This window comes from Scyliorhinus canicula, chromosome 12 (assembly GCF_902713615.1).
Source record: "Scyliorhinus canicula chromosome 12, sScyCan1.1, whole genome shotgun sequence".
Lineage (NCBI taxonomy): Eukaryota > Metazoa > Chordata > Chondrichthyes > Carcharhiniformes > Scyliorhinidae > Scyliorhinus > Scyliorhinus canicula.
The window spans coordinates 52726501-52747660 of NC_052157.1; the positions used below are offsets into that span (position 1 = coordinate 52726501).

The following is a 21160-nucleotide window of genomic DNA, read 5'->3' on the forward strand; positions in this document are numbered from 1 at the left end:
ATTCTTCATAACTATCCAACACTAACTATAATTTGCTGCAGAAACATTTTCTCTGCTGCCATGGGATTAGCTGTAGTTTGGTCAGGAGGTGAATGGCCTCTTTGAATTGTCTGTTTGCAATTTTAAGAAAAACACAAGTCAACCGAGGCTGGCCTTACTTTTGTGTTTTCAGGTCAATGGAACAACTGTTTTGACCCCCCACAATATCCCCTCTTTGGCCACAATCTCCCACGTGGATGGTTTTATTGTGGTCGATGCAGTGAACAATGTCGAGGTGCATTACGATGGACGGAGCACTGTGCTGGTGAGAGTCGGGCCAGAGTACGCCAACAGATTGTGTGGGATGTGTGGCAATTTTAATGGCAACCTGACAGACGACAAGGTCCTGCCCACGGGCCAAAGAGCGAGGAGCGACAATGAATTTGGAAATTCTTGGAAAACAGAGAACAGTGATTTGAGGTAAGAGTTTGGCGTGCACCAGTAGACACACAATTCTCAGAGATATGGGGATCTTTGAGCACACACACCGGAGGCTGTGACCTAGCTGTTAGCCTGAAGAGTGCTTTGGGCTAAACATTCCCAAAACCATCGCATCAGATCTAAGCTCTGCAGTCCCGCCACATCCAGTCGTAAATGGCGGTGGACAATTGAACAACTCAATGACGGAGGAGGCTTCCCAAATATCGCCAACCTCAATGTTCCGCCAGGGTCATCCAGCTCCTCACCTCATTACAGCCTTGGTTCAAACATGGACAAAAGAGCTGAACTCCAGAGGTGAGGCGAGAGTGTCTGACCTTGACATCAAGGCAGCATTTGACCAAGTATGAAATCAAGAAGCCCTAATAAAACAGGAGTCAATGTGAATCAGGGGGAAAATTCTCCGCTGGTTGGAGTCATACCTGGCACAAAGGAAGATGGTTGTGGTGGTTGGAGGTCAATCATCTCAGTTCCAGGACATCACTGAAGGAATTCCTCAGGGTAGTGTTCTAGGTCCAATCACCTTCAGCTGCTTCATCATGACCTTCCTTCATCGTAAGGTCATAAGTGAGGATGTTCGTACAATGGTCAGCACCATTTGTGACTCCTCAGAAACAGTCCATGTCCAAATGCAGCAAGACCTGGATAATATCCAGGTTTGGGCTGGAAAGTGGTGCATAATATTTGTGCAACACAAGTGCCAGGCAATGACCATCTCCAATCAGAGAGAATCAAATGATCATCTCTTGACATTCAATGTATTACCATCGCTGAATCCCGCACTATCAACATCCTGGGGATCAGAACTGGACGAACCATTTAAATCCTGTGGCCACAAGAGCAGGTCAGAGGCTGGCAATCCTGTGCTGAGTAACTCAACTACTGACCCTCCAAAGCCTGTCCGACATTTATTTGTGAGGCATAAATCAGGAGTATAATGGAATACTTTCCCAATTGCCTGGATGAGTGCAGCTCCAACAATACTCAAGAAGGATGGTACCATCGAGGACAAAAAATCCCAGTTCATTGGCACCCCTTCCACAAACATTCAAACCCTCCACCACAAAGGCACAGTAGCAGCCGTGTGTATCATCTACAAGAAACAGGGGCAGCACGGTGGCCTAGTGGTTAGCACAACCGCCTCACGGCGCTGAGGTCCCAGGTTCGATCCCGGCTCTGGGTCACTGTCTGTGTGGAGTTTGCACATTCTCCCCGTGTCTGCGTGGGTTTCGCCCCCACAACCCAAAAATGTGCAGAGTAGGTGGATTGGCCATGCTAAATTGCCCCTTAATTGGAAAAAATAATTGGGTAATCTAAATTAAAAAAAAAAAAAAAAAAATCTACAAGAAACATGGTAGGAAGTCACCAACGCCCCTTAGGCAGCTCCTTCCAAACACATGACCACTACCATCTGAAAGAACATGAGCAGCAGATAGGTGGAACCCCACCACCTAGAGATTCCCCTCCAAGTCACTCACCACCCTGACTTGGAAATAAATTGGCTGTTCCTTCACTGTCGCTAGGTCAGAATCCTGGGACTCCCTCCCTAACAGCATTGTAGGTGTACGTACACCGCAGGGACTGCAGAGGTTCAAGTAGGCAGCTCACCAGCGCCTTCCCAAGGGGCAATTAGGGATGGGCAATAAATGCTGGCCCAGCCGGCTGTCATGATATGCAAACATGCAACCAATGGATAATCAGAATAGGACACAACCAATGGGTAATCAGGACACCCAGAGGTGGCATCACCACAAGGGGGTATGACACAAACACTATAAAAGGAACAAGACAGACACACCCTGCCTCTTCCACTGACAGGCACCTAGAGAGTAAGACAGGGTTAATCAGCAGCAGCATCACACCCTAGCACGTGGCTTAGAGCAAGCTGGTATAGTTAGACTGAGTTACTACAGTTAGATTAGCAGAGAGTCAAACTCATTTAAGAACTGTGTTAATAGTTCAATAAACACGTTGAATTCATTTCATAGTCTGGAGCATCCTTTCGTAAAGCTCACATCCAGTAGAGGTTTACGTTACACCAAGTTACATAACAAAACATGGTGCAGGAGTGACTGTTCTCTCTACCCAGTTCAACTCAGCAAGGTCAAAGACAACCAGCTTCTGAATCCAGGCCTGATGGACAAGATTCAGGCTCCTTATCAACTCTGGACCACCGGTGATCTTAGTGCTAACTGGCGTTCGTTCAAGCAAAAGTTCCAGCTATGTGTGGAAACATCCAGCCTCAATGGCGCGACCAATGCGCGGAAGATAACTCTTCTTCTCACCACTGCGGGTGACCATGTGATAGAGATCTTCAACTCCTTTCAGTTTTCCAAAGGGCAGGACAAAACAAAATACCAAGCCATCCTTGACAAATTTGACAGCCACTGCGAGGTGGACACCAACGAAATATTCGAGCGCTACATCTTCAAGCAAAGGATGCAAGGTAAAGATGAATCCCTCAATAGTTATCTGACTAACCTTAGACTGCTAGCGCAATCCTGCAACTTTGGAGACATAACTGACTCCATGTACAGAGACCAAATCCTTTTTGGAGTCCACTCTGCTCCTCTGCGAGAGCAATTGTTGAAAATCAAGCATATGACCTTAAAAGTCACTGTTGAAAAGTGTACTGTGCATGAGCTTTCAAAAAATTGCTACTCACAATACAAAACGGCTGAGAGTGAAAAACAAGCCTCCCATGAGGTGGAGAGTGTTTAGGCCATCTCCTGGATGCAGCGCCTACCCAACGGCAGCTATTTTGCGCGTTCTTCCTGGGGCCCAACGCATGCGCAATGCGACCGGGATTACTAAGTGGGCGAAAACCACACTGTGAAATACCTGGACACCACATATCGAGTGGGCATCATCACGAAGTGCGAATACGCCACACCGAACACATCGCAAGTCCAATCAATCCTGGCTGTGGATTCTGAGGACGAATGGAACACAGTGATGGGTGTCAACCACTGCCTCATCCAGTTCAAACTGGACACAGGTGCCTCTGCCAACCTGATCTCGCAGGTGGACTTCACGAGGATCAAGATCCTCCAGCTGCCTGCAAACTCCTGGACTACAATGGAAACACAATTAAGGCACTGGGTTCCTGCCACCTGACGGTGTCCAACCGACATGTAGAGACAAGCCTACGCTTCGAAATTGTTCAACCAGACACGGCGTCCCTGCTAGGTGCACACGCCTGCAAGCAACTGAACCTCATTCGACGGGTCTACACTACGATACCACCTCATTCGGATCTTCAGGCCAGCATCGACGACATCCCCACTCAGTACCCAGATGTTTTTAGCGGGTTGTGCACGTTGCTGTATGAGTACAAGATTCTACTTCGGCCTGATGCCAAACCAGTGGGCCACGCACCACAAAGAGTCCCTGCTCCACTGAGGGAGCAACTGAAAGCAGAGCTCACAAGTCTACAACAGAAAGGCATAATCTCCAAGGTCACTGAACCAACCGACTGGGTCAGCTCGATGGTGTGCTTAAAGAAGCCTTTGGGAGACCTACGCATCTGCATTGACCTCAAGGATCTAAACAAAAACATTATGCGGGAACATTACCCAATCCCAAAGCGGGAAGAAATCATGACCGAGATGGCACACGCGCGCTTCTTCACAAAACTGGATGCATCCCAAGGATTTTGGCAAATCCAACTTGAAGAATCCAGCAGAAGGCTCTGGACATTCAATATGCCTTTTGGCAGATTCTGCTACAACCGAATGCCATTTGGCATCATCTCGGCATCAGAGACTTTCCATCGCATCATGGAACAGATGATGGAGGGAATAAAAGGGGTTCGTGTCCACGTTGACGATATCATAATCTGGTCTACAACCCCAGAGGGACATGTATCGTGACTCAAGAAAGTATTCCGACGCATACATGAACATGGCCTCAAGTAAACAGGTCCAAGTGCTGTTTTGAGACATCCACGCTGAAGTTCCTGGGCGATCAGATTTCGAAACACGGTGTGCGCCCGGACACAGACAAAATTAAAGCCATCGAGGCAATGAAAGTCCCCGAGGACAAGAAAGCAGTACTGCGCTTCCTGGGAATGGTTAACTTCCTTGACAAATTCCTCCCGAATTTGGCCACACACACGACGACCATATGTGAACTAGTCAAGAAATCAACCGCCTTCGAGTGGAAGATGGAACACCAGACAGAGTGGTTGGAGCTGAAGGCCAAGCTCAACACTGCACCCGTCCTTGCATTCTTTGACCCAGACCGAGAGACCAAGACATTCACAGATGCGAGTCAGGATGGCATTGGGGCGGTGCTGCTACAAAAAGACGATATGTCATCCTGGGTCCCAGTTGCATACGCGTTACGGGCAATGACACCCACTGAGACCAGATATGAGCAGATTGAGAAGGAGTGTTTCAGTCTTCTCACCGGCATCCTCAAATTCCATGATATTGTCTACGTCTTGCCAACATTTGCTGTTGAGACGGATCACAGGCATCTGGTCCACATCATCCGAAAGGACCTGAACGACATGACGCCTCGTTTGCAGAGAATTCTGCTCAAACTCCGAAGGTATGGTTTCAATTTGGTGTTCACGCCTGGCAAGCAGCTCATCATTGCCGATGCATTGTCCCGCTCTGTCAACTCACCCAGTGAAACACTGGAGATCATCCAGCACATTGAATTGCAGGTACATCTGTGTGCAAGCAGTCTCCCGGCGACAGATGAGAAGCTTGTTCTCATCCGAGAAGGAACGGCCAAAGACCCCCTGTTGCAGCGAGTCATCCACAACCTCAACAATTGCTGGCAGAAAGGGCAATGCCCTCAATTCTACAACGTCAAGGACGACCTGATGCTGATCGGCATCCTGCTCAAGCTGGACAGAATAGTCATCTCACAGCGTCTCCAGAGCTTGGTGCTGCGGCAGATTCATGAGGGACACCTGGGCATTGAAAAGTGCAGACGCAAGGCCCGGCAAGCTGTCTACTGGCCCGGCATCAACCAGGACATCACGGACATGGTCCTGAACTGCGAAACCTGTCAGAGGTTACAACCAGAGCAGAGCAAGGAGATGCTCTAGCCACATGACCTAGAAACCTCTCCATGGTCCAAGGTTGGCATTGACCTATTCCACGCGAATGGTTGCAACTACATCCTACTCATTGATTAATTTTCGAACTATTCTGAGGTGCTGAAGGTGCCAGACCTCACCTCACGGACCGTCATCAAAGCGTGTAAAGTGACATTCTCACGGCATGGCATCCCATACACCGTCATGAGCGACAATGGCCCGTGCTTCCACAGTCAAGAATGGTCCACATTTGCCAAGAGCTACAATTTCAGGCACGTCACCTCCAGTCCGCACTACCCGCAGTCCAATGGCAAAGTCGAAAAGGGGGTGCACATCGTCAAGCAGCTCATCTGCAAGGCCTCGGATTCTGCTTCCAACATACACCTTGCACTACTTACGGACAGGGCGACTCCCTTGTCCACTGGCATGTCACCAGCTTAATTGCTGATGAACAGGGACCTGCGAATGACACTTCCAGCCATACACTTGCCCAACCTTGATCACCTCCCGGTGCTGCAACAGCTTTGCAACAGCCAGAAGCAGGGCTGTGACGCACATGCCACCGATCTGGACGTGCTATCCCCGGCAGACACGGTCAGGATCAAGATACCGGATGGTGGGTGGTCTGCCCCGACTGTCGCGTTTGACAGGCCCCGACTGTCGCGTTTGACAGGCCCCGCTCAGATCCTGTGTCATACAAATGTCTGATGGCTCCATTGTGCAAAGGAATCGAAGGGCTCTGCGAAAAATCACACGCCCGCAACCACTTTCCCCTCCATTTCCACATGTCGAATTGCCACCTCCAGACACCTCGAACCACGAATCCACCAGTCGTGCCTCCCACTTGCCTGTCAGGACACGGTCATCCCCTCCACCACCTCTCCGGCGGTCGTCGAGAATCAGATGGAAACCCCAGAGACTGGACTTATGAAAAATGGTTTTGTTTGTTTTGTTCTGTATTCCTGTTCACTCTAGGTTTCAGTCAGTCACATTAGACAGACACATTCACATGTACATACATCTAAAAAAAGAACACAAAAAAGAGAGGGAGATGTCATGATATGCAAACATTGCAACCAATGGATAATCAGAATAGGACACAACCAGTGGGTAATCAGGACACGCAGAGGTGTTATCACCACAAGAGGGCATGACACGGACACTATAAAAGGAACAAGACACACACACCGTGCCTCTTCCACTGACAGGCACCTAGAGAGTAAGACAGGGTTAATCAGCAGCAGCATCACACCCTAGCACAGTACAGTGCTGGTACAGTTAGACTGAGTTACTACAGTTAGATTAGCAGAGTGTCGAACTCATTTAAGAACTGTGTTAATAGTTCAATAAACACGTTGAACTCATTTTATAGTCTGGAGCATCCTTTCGTAAAGCCTACATCCAGTAGCAGTTTATGTTGCACGAAGTAACATAACACAACGCCGGTGACATCCACATCCCGTAAATGAGTTAAAAAAAGGGCAGGACTTCCATTGCCATTGGACAACATGTCACCAAACCCCAGGTGAGGACTTTGGCTGCAATATTCAGTTAGAAGAGCAACAAACCTAATTGGATTCTTACCTCACACTTGACTGAGAGCAGGATACAGGACCACAGTTTAGTTCTTCAAATCCAAAAGACGCTGGGCGGCCCCAATAATAAACCAAACGATCCTGTGTTTGTCAAACTCTCCCAGGACAGATACAACACGGGATCAGATACAGAGTGAAGCTCCCTCCACACTGTCCTTCAAACACTCCCAGGACTGGTACTGCACGGGGTTAGAAACAGAGGAAATCTCCCTCTACACTGTCCCCATCAAACACTCCCAGGACAGGTACAGCACGGGGTTAGATACAGAGTAAATCTCCATCTACACTGCCCCCATCAAACAGTCCCAGGACATGTCCAGCACGGGGTTATAAACAGAGTAAATCTCCCTCTACACTGTCCTCATCAAACACTCCCAGGACAGGTACAGCACGAGTGAGATACAGAGTAAGGCTCCCACTCCACTGTCTCGATCAAACACTCCCAGGACAGCTACAATACGGGATTAGATACAGAGTAAATCTCCCTCTAAATTGTCTCCATCAAACATTCCCAGACCAAGTACAGCACGGGGTGAGATACAGAGTAAAGCTCCCTAAGTACTGTCCCCATCAAACACTCCCAGGATATGTACAGCACGGGTTAGATACAGAGTAAATCTCCCTCCACACTGTCCCCATCAAACACTCCCAGGACAGGTACAGCACGGGGATAGATACAGAGTAAATCTCCCTCTACACTGTCCCCATCAAACACTCCCAGGACAGGTACAACACGGGGATAGATACAGAGTAAATCTCCCTCTACACTGTCCCTGTCAAACACTCCCAGGACAGGTACATGACAGGGTTAGATACAGAGTAAAGTTCCCTCTCCACTGCCCCCATCAAAAACTCCCAGGACAGGTACAACACGGGGTTAAATACAGAGTAAATCTGCCTCTAAATTGTGCATGTAACCTTCACAGTGATTCGCAGACACTGTGTGAATGATGAACACTGTGTTTAGGTACTGTCCTTGTTGATGGTGCTGGGGATACTCGATGTTACTAACTGTTGGTAAATGTTACATTTCCGAGAAAGTGTCGGCATCAGTTTGTGACTGAATGAGAGTGTGATAAATGCTGTGACATTTAGCTTATTGTCATCTTGTTTATTGGATTTCTCTTTGTAGATATGAAGATGACAATAAGAATGTGGAAGTCGATTGTCCCCAGACTGCCCAGTTCCAATCGCTCTGTTCAATAATCCTCAATCAGACTGGACCCTTTGCTGTTTGTCACCTGCACCTGGATCCCATGAATTATTACACAGCTTGTGTGTATGATCTGTGGCTACACGGGACGAACAACCTGATGCTGTGTGGAGCCATCAAAGCTTATGAAAAGGCTTGCAATGTTCAAGGGGTGTCGATTCCCTCCTGGCAGGCCAGTCGAAACTGTCGTAAGGATCTATTTTGCGACTTGATATTCATAGAATCATAGCACCACCTACAGTGCAGAAGGAGGCCATTTGGCCCATTGGGTCTACACTAACTCTCTGAAAGAGCACCCTGCCTTGGTCCACACTCCCGCCCTATTCCTGTAACCCCAACTAACCTGCACATGGACTGTGGGAGGAAACCGGAGCACTTGGAGGAAACCCACGCAGACAAGGGGAGAACGTACAAACTCCACACAGATAGTCACCCAGGCCAGAATGAAACCCGGATCCCTGGTACTGTGAGGCAGTAGTGCTAACCACTGTGCCACCGTACCACCAGAGGATTCCAAGATTTTGACAAAACGACAGTGAAGGAACGGCCAGTAGATTTCCAAGTCAGGATGGTGTGTGACCTGGAACAGAACCTCCATCATCCATTGTCCATTTGTCAGCAATTATAGCTCTCAACCTCCAGCAGCTGGAACAATGTCAGGGTTAATATTAATTGCACAATTCCAATTAAAATTTGTGTTTGACCAATGGCGAGTAAGAACCCTCTTGCCAGATCTGTTTGAATGAGGGCACTGGCGAGTGAATGGACTGTGTAACAATATAGTCTGTTCTTTATTCCAGCTTCACAGCACCCATGTGAGGAGCAGTTGTGTCGGGGGCATGAGTGGTGTGGAGAACAAAGAGGGCTTTTCGGATGTTTTTGTGAGGATGGAAGTGGCGCCACACAGGACAAGATCTACGGTAAGAATAATGCAACAAACACGGCCTGTAAACTGCTCTCACTTTTATTCCTACAGCAGTTTTTTAATACAATAAATGGGTAAACTTTCCCATGTCACTGGGTTAATACAATGGACAAAAATCACACCACAGGTCACAAACAACATATCAAACTGCATTAAACCTTATTGTTTTATTTTTATTTATTTACGGGATGTGGAAGCCATGGCTAGGCCTGTGACAGCTGAGGAGTATTCTATCTAAGATCTTCCCGATTAGTCGAGGTTGTAAGCTACCAGACAATATCTTGTGAATATCTAAAGTAAGACTCACTATATGGAGTTCTAATTATAATGTACACAATGTGCCTTGCTTTCACTACCTTCAGTGTACAGGTAGACTGTGACTTAGATTGCTATCTTTTCCTTAACGTCGACTAAATATTTCTAATTCTTGAGAGCTGGGCATGGGCAAGTGACCCTCCAGATAGCCTCAAAGAGTGAGAATATGATGAGTCTCAGTTAAATGTCTCTCTTATTTATTAACATAGACACGGATCTGCATGGAAATATATATGCGCAATTTATTTAAAGAAAAAAGGGTAATACAAGTGTTTTGATAAATGATACAGTTTGACAATTACAGGATATGTTATGAGTTAGCCTGTGAACTCCTTAACTACATAATTGCCTAAGCTATAAACTTTTCATACTTACCACGACTAGTAGTTCTCGGAGCTCGATACTCAATCAAGAGCAGAACTCTACGAGTCGAGATAGCAGTTTATTCCAATAAACATCCAGTAATCTCCTCAACAGCTCTCCAAGCGAAACTCTAACTCTCGCAGCTTTTTCTTAAATATTTATATCCTTTTCTTACTGATGGAGTTTGATTCCCCAGTTATTTCGAGACAAATAACAAATCTCTCTTTTGGTCGGCCGAGACCTTGGTTACTAAGGAGGTCTAACAAGGCACCTGTTCCTAAAGATACGAGGTTGATACCTCCGGTAGCTATCTCCAGAAAATCACCAGCCTCCCTTCTTGGCAGGGTCTCTTGCCAAGCAGTAGCCCCCATAGTGGCAAGGCCACTCTACAAGTGATGTCGTCCCTTAGTTGGCAGAGCTTATTTCCAGACAAGGCCACAAGACTTAATGAATACACTGCATTTGAACTCTTACAAAGATAATGTCTGTAATACATATTAAAAACATAATTGCGATAAGTAATGGTTTACAATAGATAAATGACTTCATCCATCATCAGTTTTTAATATAGGGTTAAATATATGATTTAATATAAAATCAGTTCTGATCAGCCTTTAATCTCGGTGGATACTGCCACAGGCCCAGCATTTATTGCCCATCCCTTTGCCCTTTGAGAAGGTGGTGGTGAGCTGCCTTCTTCAACCTATCCCTGTGGTGTAGGTACACCCACAGTGCTGTTAGGGAGACAGTTCCAGGAATTTGACCCAGCGACAGTGAAGGGAACAGCCGATATATTTTCAAGTTGGGATGGAGTGCGGCTTGGGGTAGAACTTCCGCCATCCCTTGTCCAATATTTTAGTACATATTTTAAAAATTAGAATGATGATAAAAAGGGGTAGCAGTTGACATAGTACCTCGTCACCCAAAGGTGCAATCTGTCGGCCGTAGATGCACCAAATTTGGAAGTTGCTTTCAAATTCTATGACAACTTTTCCTCCTCCTCCCATGTCAAACAAACAGTGACTTCAATCACATTGTTCCATTCTGTTCAAGGTGTTCCTCTCCGTGTGAGATTGGTAATAAGAACATAAGAACATAAGAACTAGGAGCAGGAATAGGCCATCTGGCCCCTCGAGCCTGCTCCACCATTCAACGAGATCATGGCTGATCTTTTGTGGACTCAGCTCCACTTTCCGGCCCGAACACCATAACCCTTAATCCCTTTATTCTTCAAAAAACTATCTATCTTTACCTTAAAAACATGTAATGAAGGAGCCTCAACTGCTTCACTGGGCAAGGAATTCCATAGATTCACAACCCTTTGGGTGAAGAAGTTCCTCCTAAACTCAGTCCTAAATCTACTTCCCCTTATTTTGAGGCTATGTCCCCTAGTTCTGCTGTCACCCGCCAGTGGAAACAACCTGCCCGCATCTATCCTATCTATTTCCTTCATAATTTTAAATGTTTCTATAAGATTCCCCTCATCCTTCTAAATTCCAATGTGTACAGTCCCAGTCTACTCAACCTCTTCTCATAATCCAACCCCTTCAGGTCTGGGATTAACCTAGTGAATCTCCTCTGCACACCCTCCAGCGCCAGTACGTCCTTTCTCAAGTAAGGAGACCAAAACTGAACACAATACTCCAGGTGTGGCCTCACTAACACCTTATACAATTGCAACATAACCTCCCTAGTCTTAAACTCCATCCCTCTAGCAATGAAGGACAAAATTCCATTTGCCTTCTTAATCACCTGTTGCACTTGTAAGCCAACCTTCTGTGACTCATGCACTAGCACACCCAAGTCTCTCTGAACAGTGGCATGCTTTAATATTTTATCGTTTAAATAATAATCCCGTTTGCTGTTATTCCTACCAAAATGGATAACCTCACATTTGTCAACATTGTATTCCATCTGCCAGACCCTAGCCCATTCACTTAACCTATCCAAATCCCTCTGCAGACTTCCAGTATCCTCTGCACTTTTCGGTTTACCACTCATCTTAGTGTCATCTGCAAACTTGGACACATTGCCCTTGGTCCCCAACTCCAAATCATCTATGTAAATTGTGAACAATTGTGGGCCCAACACGGATCCCTGAGGGACACCACTAGCTACTGATTGCCAACCAGAGAAACACCCATTAATCCCAACTCTTTGCTTTCTATTAATTAACCAATCCTCTATCCATGCTACTACTTTACACTTAATGCCATGCATCTTTATCTTATGCAGCAACCTTTTGTGTGGCACCTTGTCAAAAGCTTTCTGGAAATCCAGATATACCACATCCATTGGCTCCCCATTATCTACTGCACTGGTAATGTCCTCAAAAAATTCCACTAAATTAGTTAGGCATGACCTGCCCTTTATGAACCCATGCTGCGTCTGCCCAATGGGACAATTTCTATCCAGATGCCTCGCAATTTCTTCCTTGATGATAGATTCCAGCATCTTTCCTACTACCGAAGTTAAGCTCACTGGCCTATAATTTCCTGCTTTCTGCCTACCTCCTTTTTTAAACAGTGGCATCACGTTTGCTAATTTCCAATCCACTGGGACCACCCCAGAGTCTAGTGAATTTCGGTAAATTATCACTAGTGCATCTGCAATTTCCCTAGCCATCTCTTTTAGTACTGTGGGATGCATTCCATCAGGGCCCGGAGACTTGTCTACCTTTAGGCCCATTAGCTTGCCCATCACTACCTCCTTAGTGATAACAATCCTCTCAAGGTCCTCACCTGTCATAGCCTCATTTCTATCAGTCGCTGGCATGTTATTTGTGTCTTCCACTGTGAAGACCGACCCAAAAAACCTGTTCAGTTCCTCAGCCATTTCTTCATTTCCCATTATTAAAACTCCCTTCTCATCCTCTAAAGGACCAATATTTACCTTAGCCACTCTTTTTTGTTTTATATATTTGTAAAAACTTTCACTGTCTGTTTTTATATTCTGAGCAAGTTTACTCTCATACTCTACCTTAATCTTCTTTATAGCTTTTTTAGTAGCTTTCTGTTGCCCCCTAAAGATTTCCCAGTCCTCTAATCTCCCAGCAATCTTTGCCACTTTATATGCTTTTTCCTTCAATTTGATACTCTCCCTTATTTCCTTAGATATCCACGGTCGATTTTCCCTCTTTCTACCGTCCTTCCTTTTTGTTGGTATAAACCTTTGCTGAGCACTGTGAAAAATCGCTTGGAAGGTTCTCCACTGTTCCTCAACTGTTCCACCATAAAGTCTTAGCTCCCAGTCTACCTTAGCTAGTTCTTCTTTCATCCCATTGTACTCTCCTTTGTTTAAACACAAAACACTAGTATTTGATTTTACTTTCTCACCCTCCATCTGTATTTTAAATTCCACCATATTGTGATCGCTCCTTCCGAGAGGATCCCTAACTATGAGATCATGAATCAATCCTGTCTCATTACACAGGACAAGATCTAGGACCGCTTGTTCCCTCGTAGGTTCCATTACATACTGTTCTAGCAAACTACCGCGGATACATTCTATAAACTCCTCCTCAAGGTTGCCTTGACCGACCTGGTTAAACCAATCAACATGTAGATTAAAGTCCCCCATGATAACTGCTGTACCATTTCTACATGCATCAGTTATTTCTTTGTTTATTGCCTGCCCCACCATAACGTTACTATTTGGTGGCCGATAGACTACTCCTATCAGTGACTTTTTCGCCTTACTATTCCTGATTTTCACCCAAATGGATTCAACCTTATCCTCCATAGCACCGATGTCATCCCTTACTATTGCCCGGATGTCATCCTTAAATAACAGAGCAACACCACCTCCCTTACCATCCACTCTGTCCTTCCGAATAGTTTGATACCCTCGGATATTAACTCCCAGTCGTGACCATCCTTTAACCATGTTTCAGTAATGGCCACTAAATCATAGTCATTTACGATGATTTGTGCCATCAACTCATTTACTTTATTCCGAATACTACGAGCATTCAGGTAAAGTACACTTATGTTGGTTTTTTTACCTCTGTTTTGAATCTTAACATCTCCAGTTTTATTCCTTTTGTTATTACTGGGCCTATTCACTGAGCTCCCCTCAGTCACTGTACCTTGTACTGTCGCCCTTTTAGATTTTTGACTATGTCTTTTCTGCCTTGCACTTTTCCCCTTACTTCCTTTTGCTTCTGTCCCTGTTTTACTACCTTCCAACTTCCTGCATTGGTTCCCATCCCCCTGCCACATTAGTTTAAACCCTCCCCAACAGCTCTAGAAAACACCCCCCCTAGGACATCGGTTCCAGTCCTGCCCAGGTGCAGACCGTCCGGGTTGTACTGGTCCAACCTCCCCCAGAACCGGTCCCAATGCCCCAGGAATTTGAATCCCTCCCTCTTGCACCATCTCTCGAGCCACGCATTCATCCTATCTATCCTGACATTCCTACTCTGACTAGTTCGTGGCACTAGTAGCAATCCTGAGATTACTACCTTTGAGGTCCTACTTTTTAGTTTAACTCCTAACTCCCTGAATTCCGCTTGTAGGACCTCATCCCATTTTTAACCTATATCGTTGGTGCCTATGTGCACCACGACAGCTGGCTGTCCTGCAGCCGCTCCGAGACATCCTTGACTCTTGCACCAGGGAGGCAACATACCATCCTGGAGTCTCGATTGCGTCCACAGAACCGCCTGTCTATTCCCCTTACGATCGAGTCCCCTATCACTATAGCCCTGCCATTTTTCTTCCTGCCCTGCTGTGCAGCAGAGCCAGCCACGGTGCCATGAACCTGGCTGCTGCTGCCTTCCCCTGGTGAGCCATCTCCCTCAACAGTATCCAAAGCGGTATATCTGTTTTGCAGGGAGATGACCGCAGGGGACACCTGCACTGCCTTCCTACTCTTGCTCTTTCTTTTGGTCACCCATTTTCTATCTCCCTCATTAATTTTCACCTGCGGTGTGACCAACTCGCTAAACGTGCTATCCACGACCTCCTCAGCATCGCGGATGCTCCAAAGTGAGTCTATCCGCAGCTCCAGAGCCGTCAAGCGGTCTAACAAGAGCTGCAACTGAACACACTTCTTGCACGTGAAAGAGCCAGAGACAGTGAACGTGTCCCTGAGCTCCCACATCGCACACGAGGAGCATGACACGGGTCTGGGATCTCCTGCCATGTCTTAAACCCTAGGTAAACTTAAACAACTAGAATTTCAAAGTAAAAATAAATAAATTAGACAATGAAAAGAAAAAGAGAAACTACTTACCAGTCACTTACCAGGGTTAAAAAGCACCTCCTCACACTCTGCACCGAATTACCTCACTGCACCAAATTACCAAGTTGCAATCCCCACTCTGGATGAGTCTCACTCCGGATGTGTCTCCTGGAAAAGCGCTAGCTAATGCTTGTTCCATCCTCCACCATTCACTCTGGTCTGGTCTGCCCTCCGTCTCAGCCAAGGGAAACCTGCCTGCCGTGTGGATAGAATTATTACAGATCCCGGCTCCAGTTTGTAATTTGTTGATGGCAATTGTTTTCTGATTACAGACTACAGACTGACGTGTAACGGCAATAACAGTGAGATCTCGTTGTCGCGCTGCTTGTTGTTCAATGATGGCTGGCACACCCGTTATTTCCATCTCAATGACCCCAGTTGTATCGGACAAGTCACCAATGGAAGGCTGGTCTTTCACTTTGATTCAAGCAGGCGATTTTGTGGCTCCAACCTCAAGGTATCTATGTGTGCAGCTGCTCAGAGTGAAAAGTGGAGACTTTGTAAAAACATTTTGTCTGTTACTCGCATATCGGGAAAAGTGAAACCTGTCTTCCAAAACTCCAGAATCAAGACGCAGACTGCCCTTGTGTCACTTCCTTCTCAATTCGTAAATTTATTTCACCAGTCATATAAGATGCAAATAAATATTTTTCTGAACCTTTTCGGGATTGATTTGCAGAGAATATTCACGTTGAAAGTCTTTCAGTCAGAGAGTATAACCCAAACACGAGTTTGTCATCTTTTAATGATGCTGCAATTTCACTGAGAAAGCATCACCCTAAATGAACCAATGAGTTCCTGTTGGGTGGGAACAGGGAGCTGGAGTCACAGGAAGATGGAGAATGTACATCTGGAATACTGTGAAGACCTTTGGTCACATCTGAATAATGCGAACAGTGTTGGTCACATCTGGAATACTCTGAACAGTTTTTACACATCTGGAATACTGTGAACAGTTTTGGTCCCATTATCTAAGGAAGATATACTGACATTGGAGGCAGTCCAGAGAAGGTTTACTGGATCGATCCCAGATATGGAGAGATCTTATGAGGAGAGGTTACGTAGGTTGGGCCAGTACTCATTGGAGTTTAGAAGAATGAGAGCCGACCTTATTGAGCCATATTGCATTCTCGGGGTCTTAACAGGATTGTTGCAGAGAGGATGTCTCCTCCCCTTGTGGAAGAGTCTCGGACCAGAGAGTATAACTCAGAGTAGCTCATTTAAGGTAGAGATGAAGAGGAATTTCTTCCTCTTCTGATGATACGGGGTAAACAGGTTTAGGACAGAGATTAGGAGAAATTTCTTCACCCAGAGATTGGTTGTCCGTGAAATTTGTTACCACAGGAAGTAGTTGTTTTCAAGAAGCAGTTAGATTTTGCTCTTGGGATGAAGGGGATCAAAGGATGTGGGGGGAAAGTGGGATTAGGCTATTGAGATGGATGATCAGCCATAATAATGAATGGCGGAGAAGGCTCGAAGGGCCAAATGGCCTCCTCCCACTCCTATTTTCTATATTTCTATGCAGAGGTTGGGTCGTTAATTATGTTCAAGGCTGCGATAGACTGATTTTTAATCAGTAAGGGCATCAAGGGTTGTGGGGATAAGGCGGGAAAGTTCAGTTGAGGATTATCACATCAGATCAGTCATGATCTTATTGAACGATGGAGCAGACTCGATGAGCCCAGTGGCCTACTTCTTCTCCCACGTCCTATGCTGATGGGATCATGGGGGTGGAAAAGTTTCAGTGAGGAGCTGAAGGAAATTAGCATCAGTAGAGAAATGGTTTTGTGGAGATTAATGGGATTGAAGGCGGACAAATCTCCAGGGCCTGATAATCGTCATACCAGAGTATTTACAGAAGTGGCCCTAGAAATAGTGGATCCATTGGTGGTCATTTTCCAAATTTCTTTGGATTCTGGAATGGTTCGTACAGATTGGAGGGTAGGTAATATAACCCCGCTATTCAAAAAGCAGTGCAGAGAGAACACAGGGAATTATAGACCAGTGAGCCTAACGTCAGTAGTAGGGAAGTTGCTGGAGTCCATTATCGAGGATTTCCTCACGCAGGATTTGGATAGCAGTGCTATAATCAGACAAAGTCAGCATGGATTTACCAAAGGATATTCATTTTTGACGAATCTACTGGAATTCTTTGAAATTCGAACACATAGAGTTGGCCAGGGAGACCCAGTGGATGTGGTTTCTTTAGACTTTCAGAAGGTTTTCGACAAGGTCTCACAAAACAGGTTACCAAGGAAAGTTAAAATGTGTGGGATTGTGGGTAGTGTCTTGATGTGGATAGAAAGCTAGTTAGCAGACAGGAAGCAAAAAGTTGGAATAAATGGGTCCTTTTCCGCTTGGCAGGCAGTGACGAGTGGGGTACCACAGGGATGAGAGCCAGGATTCTCCAACGCCCTGCCGGGTCGGAGAATTCCCGTGGGGCGGCGCGAATCCCACCCCGACGCCGGCTGCCGTATTCCCTGGCGCCATTTTTCGGGCGGGGACGGGGTTCACACCACGCCGGTCGGGGGCCATTGGCAACGGCCCCCCCGGCAATTCTTCGGACCCCGATGGGCCAAGCAGCCATCCATTTTTGGCCAGTCCTGCCGCCGTGGGTTATGCATGGTCCCACACGGTGGAACCTGGCAGGAAAGTCGGCTAGGGCAGGCCTCGGGGAAGCGCGGGGGGGGATCCGACCCTGTGGGGTGGGTCCCCCACGGTGGACTGGCCTCCGATCGGGGCCCACCGATCTGCGCGCGGGCCTGTGCCATGGGGGCACACCTTCCTTCCGCGCCAGCCCCTGTAGGGCTCCGCCATGGCCGACATGGAGAAGAGAACCCCCAGTGTATGCAGCAAAACACGCCGGCGGTTCCGCGCATGCGCGAGATCACGTCGGCCCTTTGGCGCATGCACGAACTTGCGCAGTCCCTTTGCTGCCGGCTGGAGCGGCGCCAACCCTTCCGGCGTCCACCTAGCCCCTAAGAAAGTGGAGAATTTCGCACTTTCGGGGACCAATTGACGCCGGAGTCGTTGCCGCCGGTTTTCCTGCTAGCGTGGGGACTTCGTCCCCGGAAAGGAGAATCCCGGCTCTGTGCTCAGACTACAACTGTTCACATTATATATTATATATCGATGTTTTGGATGAGGGAACTAAATGTATTATCTCCAAATTTGCAGACGATACAAAGTTGGGTGGGTGGGTGAGCTGTGAGGAGGATGCAGAGATGCCCTACAGTGGGTAAATCTTTTAGAACTGAGATGAGGAGAAATGTCTTCACCCAGAGAGTGGTAAATCTGTGGAATTCAATACCACAAAAAGTAGTTGAGGTCAAAATGTTGTGTAATTTCAAGAAAGAATTGGGTTTAGCTCTTGAGGCTAAAGGGATCCAGGGATATGGGGGGAAGGCAGGATCCGGGTACTGAACTTGAGAGTCAGCCATAATCATAATGAATGACAGAGCAGGCTTGAAGGGCCGAATGGCCTCCTCCTGCTTTTATTTTCAGTGTATGTGTATGTTTCTATGTATGAATGGAAAGGGATGGAGGGTATAACAGGCCATCGATGCTCTCGGCACCTGATTTACGCTCCTCGTGAGCCAAATTTCCACAGCCTCCTTGTTGCTCCAGGATGGGGCAGTTATATTGTGCAGCTTACTGTCCTCTATCTGACCTTCTGGTGGGTGTAATAAAAATGAAGCCTTTCCTGGGCTTCCCTTCAGCTTTTAAAGCCATCTGAGAGAATTGATGACAGCTGACATAGTTACATGGAACATACAGTGCAGGAGGAGGCCATTCGGCCCATCGAGTCTGCACTGACCCACTTAAGCCCTCACTTCCACTCTATCCCCATAACCCAATAACCCCTCCTAACCTTTTTAGTCACTAAGGGCAATTTATCATGGCCAATCCACCTAACCTGCACGTCTTTGGACTGTGGGAGGAAACTGGAGCACCCAGAGGAAACCCACGCAGACACGGGGAGAACGTACAGACTCCACCCAGTGACCCAGCAGGGAATCGAACCTGGGACCCTGGCGCTGTGAAGCCACAGTGCTATCCACTTGTGCTACCGTGCTTACGTTTTTCCGATGCTCATTCACCTGATTGATGAATGTTCTTTTTTTATATTTAGGTGAACAATACCCACTTTAATCACTCAAATACTATTCGAGCATCGATTTTTGAAGATTATGGGATTATCTCTCGCAATCGGACCATTTCTTTGGAATTCTCATGCGCATTCCCTCTGACTACGAACATATCCTTTTTTGCCTCGGACGATGTGGTGCAAAGGTAAGGACTTTACCATCTTTAATCCACAAACAAATCACCTGAACATTGATAGGTATCCCATTATGTAAGAGCAGCATCAAATCAGTGGAGTTTCCCCCATTGGGGTGGATATTATGGACTGGAGGTAGAATCCCATCTAACCAGGTGGACTTGTCTTCAGCCAGCTCACCCTAGGCTTGAGAAGCCGGCACTCATTACATGCTGCAGGAGTAATATCACTCCGCCAGATATCATCTGTAAATGGTGCTTTCCTCCTTGACAATGGAAAACATCAAATCAAATGTTCAAGGCAGATATAGACAGGTTTTTAATCAGTCAGGGAATCAAGGGTTATGGGGACAAGGAAATGGGAGTTGAGGGTTATCAGATGGGATCGTTCATGATCTCATTGAATGGCGGAGCGGACTTTTGACATATTGTTGATTCTAAATACCTGAGCATTAAAGAACAAGTATGTAGCACTTGTGAGCACGGCCTCCCTATATCCCTGGATAAATTGATCAGACACATGTTCAACACTTTGATCCTTCTGATGCGAATCACTTTTCTGGCTGCACGAGTGACGACTGCATTGATTTGCTAGAAACATCGCCCACAATTGAATGTTTCTCCCGTCTCTTCCTCCATTACCCTCCGGTCCGCCCTTCTAAACATCGCTGCTCTTCTGAAGTCTGCTGTTTCAACTTGATCTATCTTCTCCCCAATAGTTGGGAACATCAAAGCAAATTGGGTTTGTTGTGAGTTTCATGGGTCAGATATAGGATTATGGTATCAGATAGTCATGATCTCATTGAATGGCAGAACAGACTCGGTGAGCCGAATGGCCTACTTCTACTCAATTGTCTTATGTCCTTATGGAATATTTATTGCAGATGTTTTGACGAAAAGAAAACAAAGCAAGGTGGCACAGTGGTTAGCATTGCTGCCTCACAGTGCCAGGGACCCGGATTGATTCCGGCCTCAGGTGACTTGGTGTGGAGTTTCCACATTCCCCCGCGTCTATGTGGACTTTCTCCGGGTGCTTCAATTTCCCCTCTCAGTCCAAAGATGTGCAGGTTAAGTGGATTGGTTGTGGTAAAATTGCCCCTTGGTGTCCAATGTTGTGCGGGTTGGGTGGGGATCAGGATTTCGGCCAGTGGGAGGGTGGGGGGGGGTGGGGTGGGGGGGGTTGTGCCTAGATAGAGTGCTCGTTCGGAGGGTTGGTGCAGACTCGATGGGCCAAATGGCCAGGGATTCTATGATTCCTCCACTGCCGACAAGAATCGAGGGGCTGAATAACCTTCCCCTGCTGATAATTCAAGTGCTCTCCAGTTAATTAATAATCTGTCGTTGTTATGGTGACTTTCTCTCTGCGTAGCTCCTAACATTTCACTTTCCTCTCCTCTGCAGCGGAGGTTTCTAATTCCAGCCAACAGATTTCAATCTCTACAGTTACAATCGTCTGCTTTTTCCTGAGTGCCCTATTACTGCAGTAATGTTGCTGCAATGCCATTGGCTTCTTCGCGAATTAACCAAAACTACATGTCGTTATGATCAACTACTACAACAATCATTAATGCAACAATCCGCTTTATTTTCATATTGATATAATCAGTAAAAAGGCTTGTGGTTTCAAACATGGTGTAAACTTTGTGATTTCATCTCGAACAATTATTCTCCTCAATAAATATAATTCAACCAGA

General features: G+C 46.5%; 1 protein-coding gene across 1 annotated transcript in view; it reads left to right on the forward strand.

Annotated features, from left to right (window-relative positions):
• The window catches only part of LOC119974237 (IgGFc-binding protein-like), a 63992-nt gene extending 42832 nt beyond the window's left edge, over positions 1 to 21160 (forward strand). The window contains exons 10-15 of the mRNA XM_038813006.1: positions 173 to 459; positions 8258 to 8526; positions 9139 to 9258; positions 15458 to 15642; positions 19318 to 19478; positions 20868 to 21160. Of these exons, the coding sequence (XP_038668934.1) occupies positions 173 to 459; positions 8258 to 8526; positions 9139 to 9258; positions 15458 to 15642; positions 19318 to 19478; positions 20868 to 20880 (1035 nt within the window). The 3' untranslated portion in view covers positions 20881 to 21160. The remainder of the gene's footprint in view (positions 1 to 172; positions 460 to 8257; positions 8527 to 9138; positions 9259 to 15457; positions 15643 to 19317; positions 19479 to 20867) is intronic.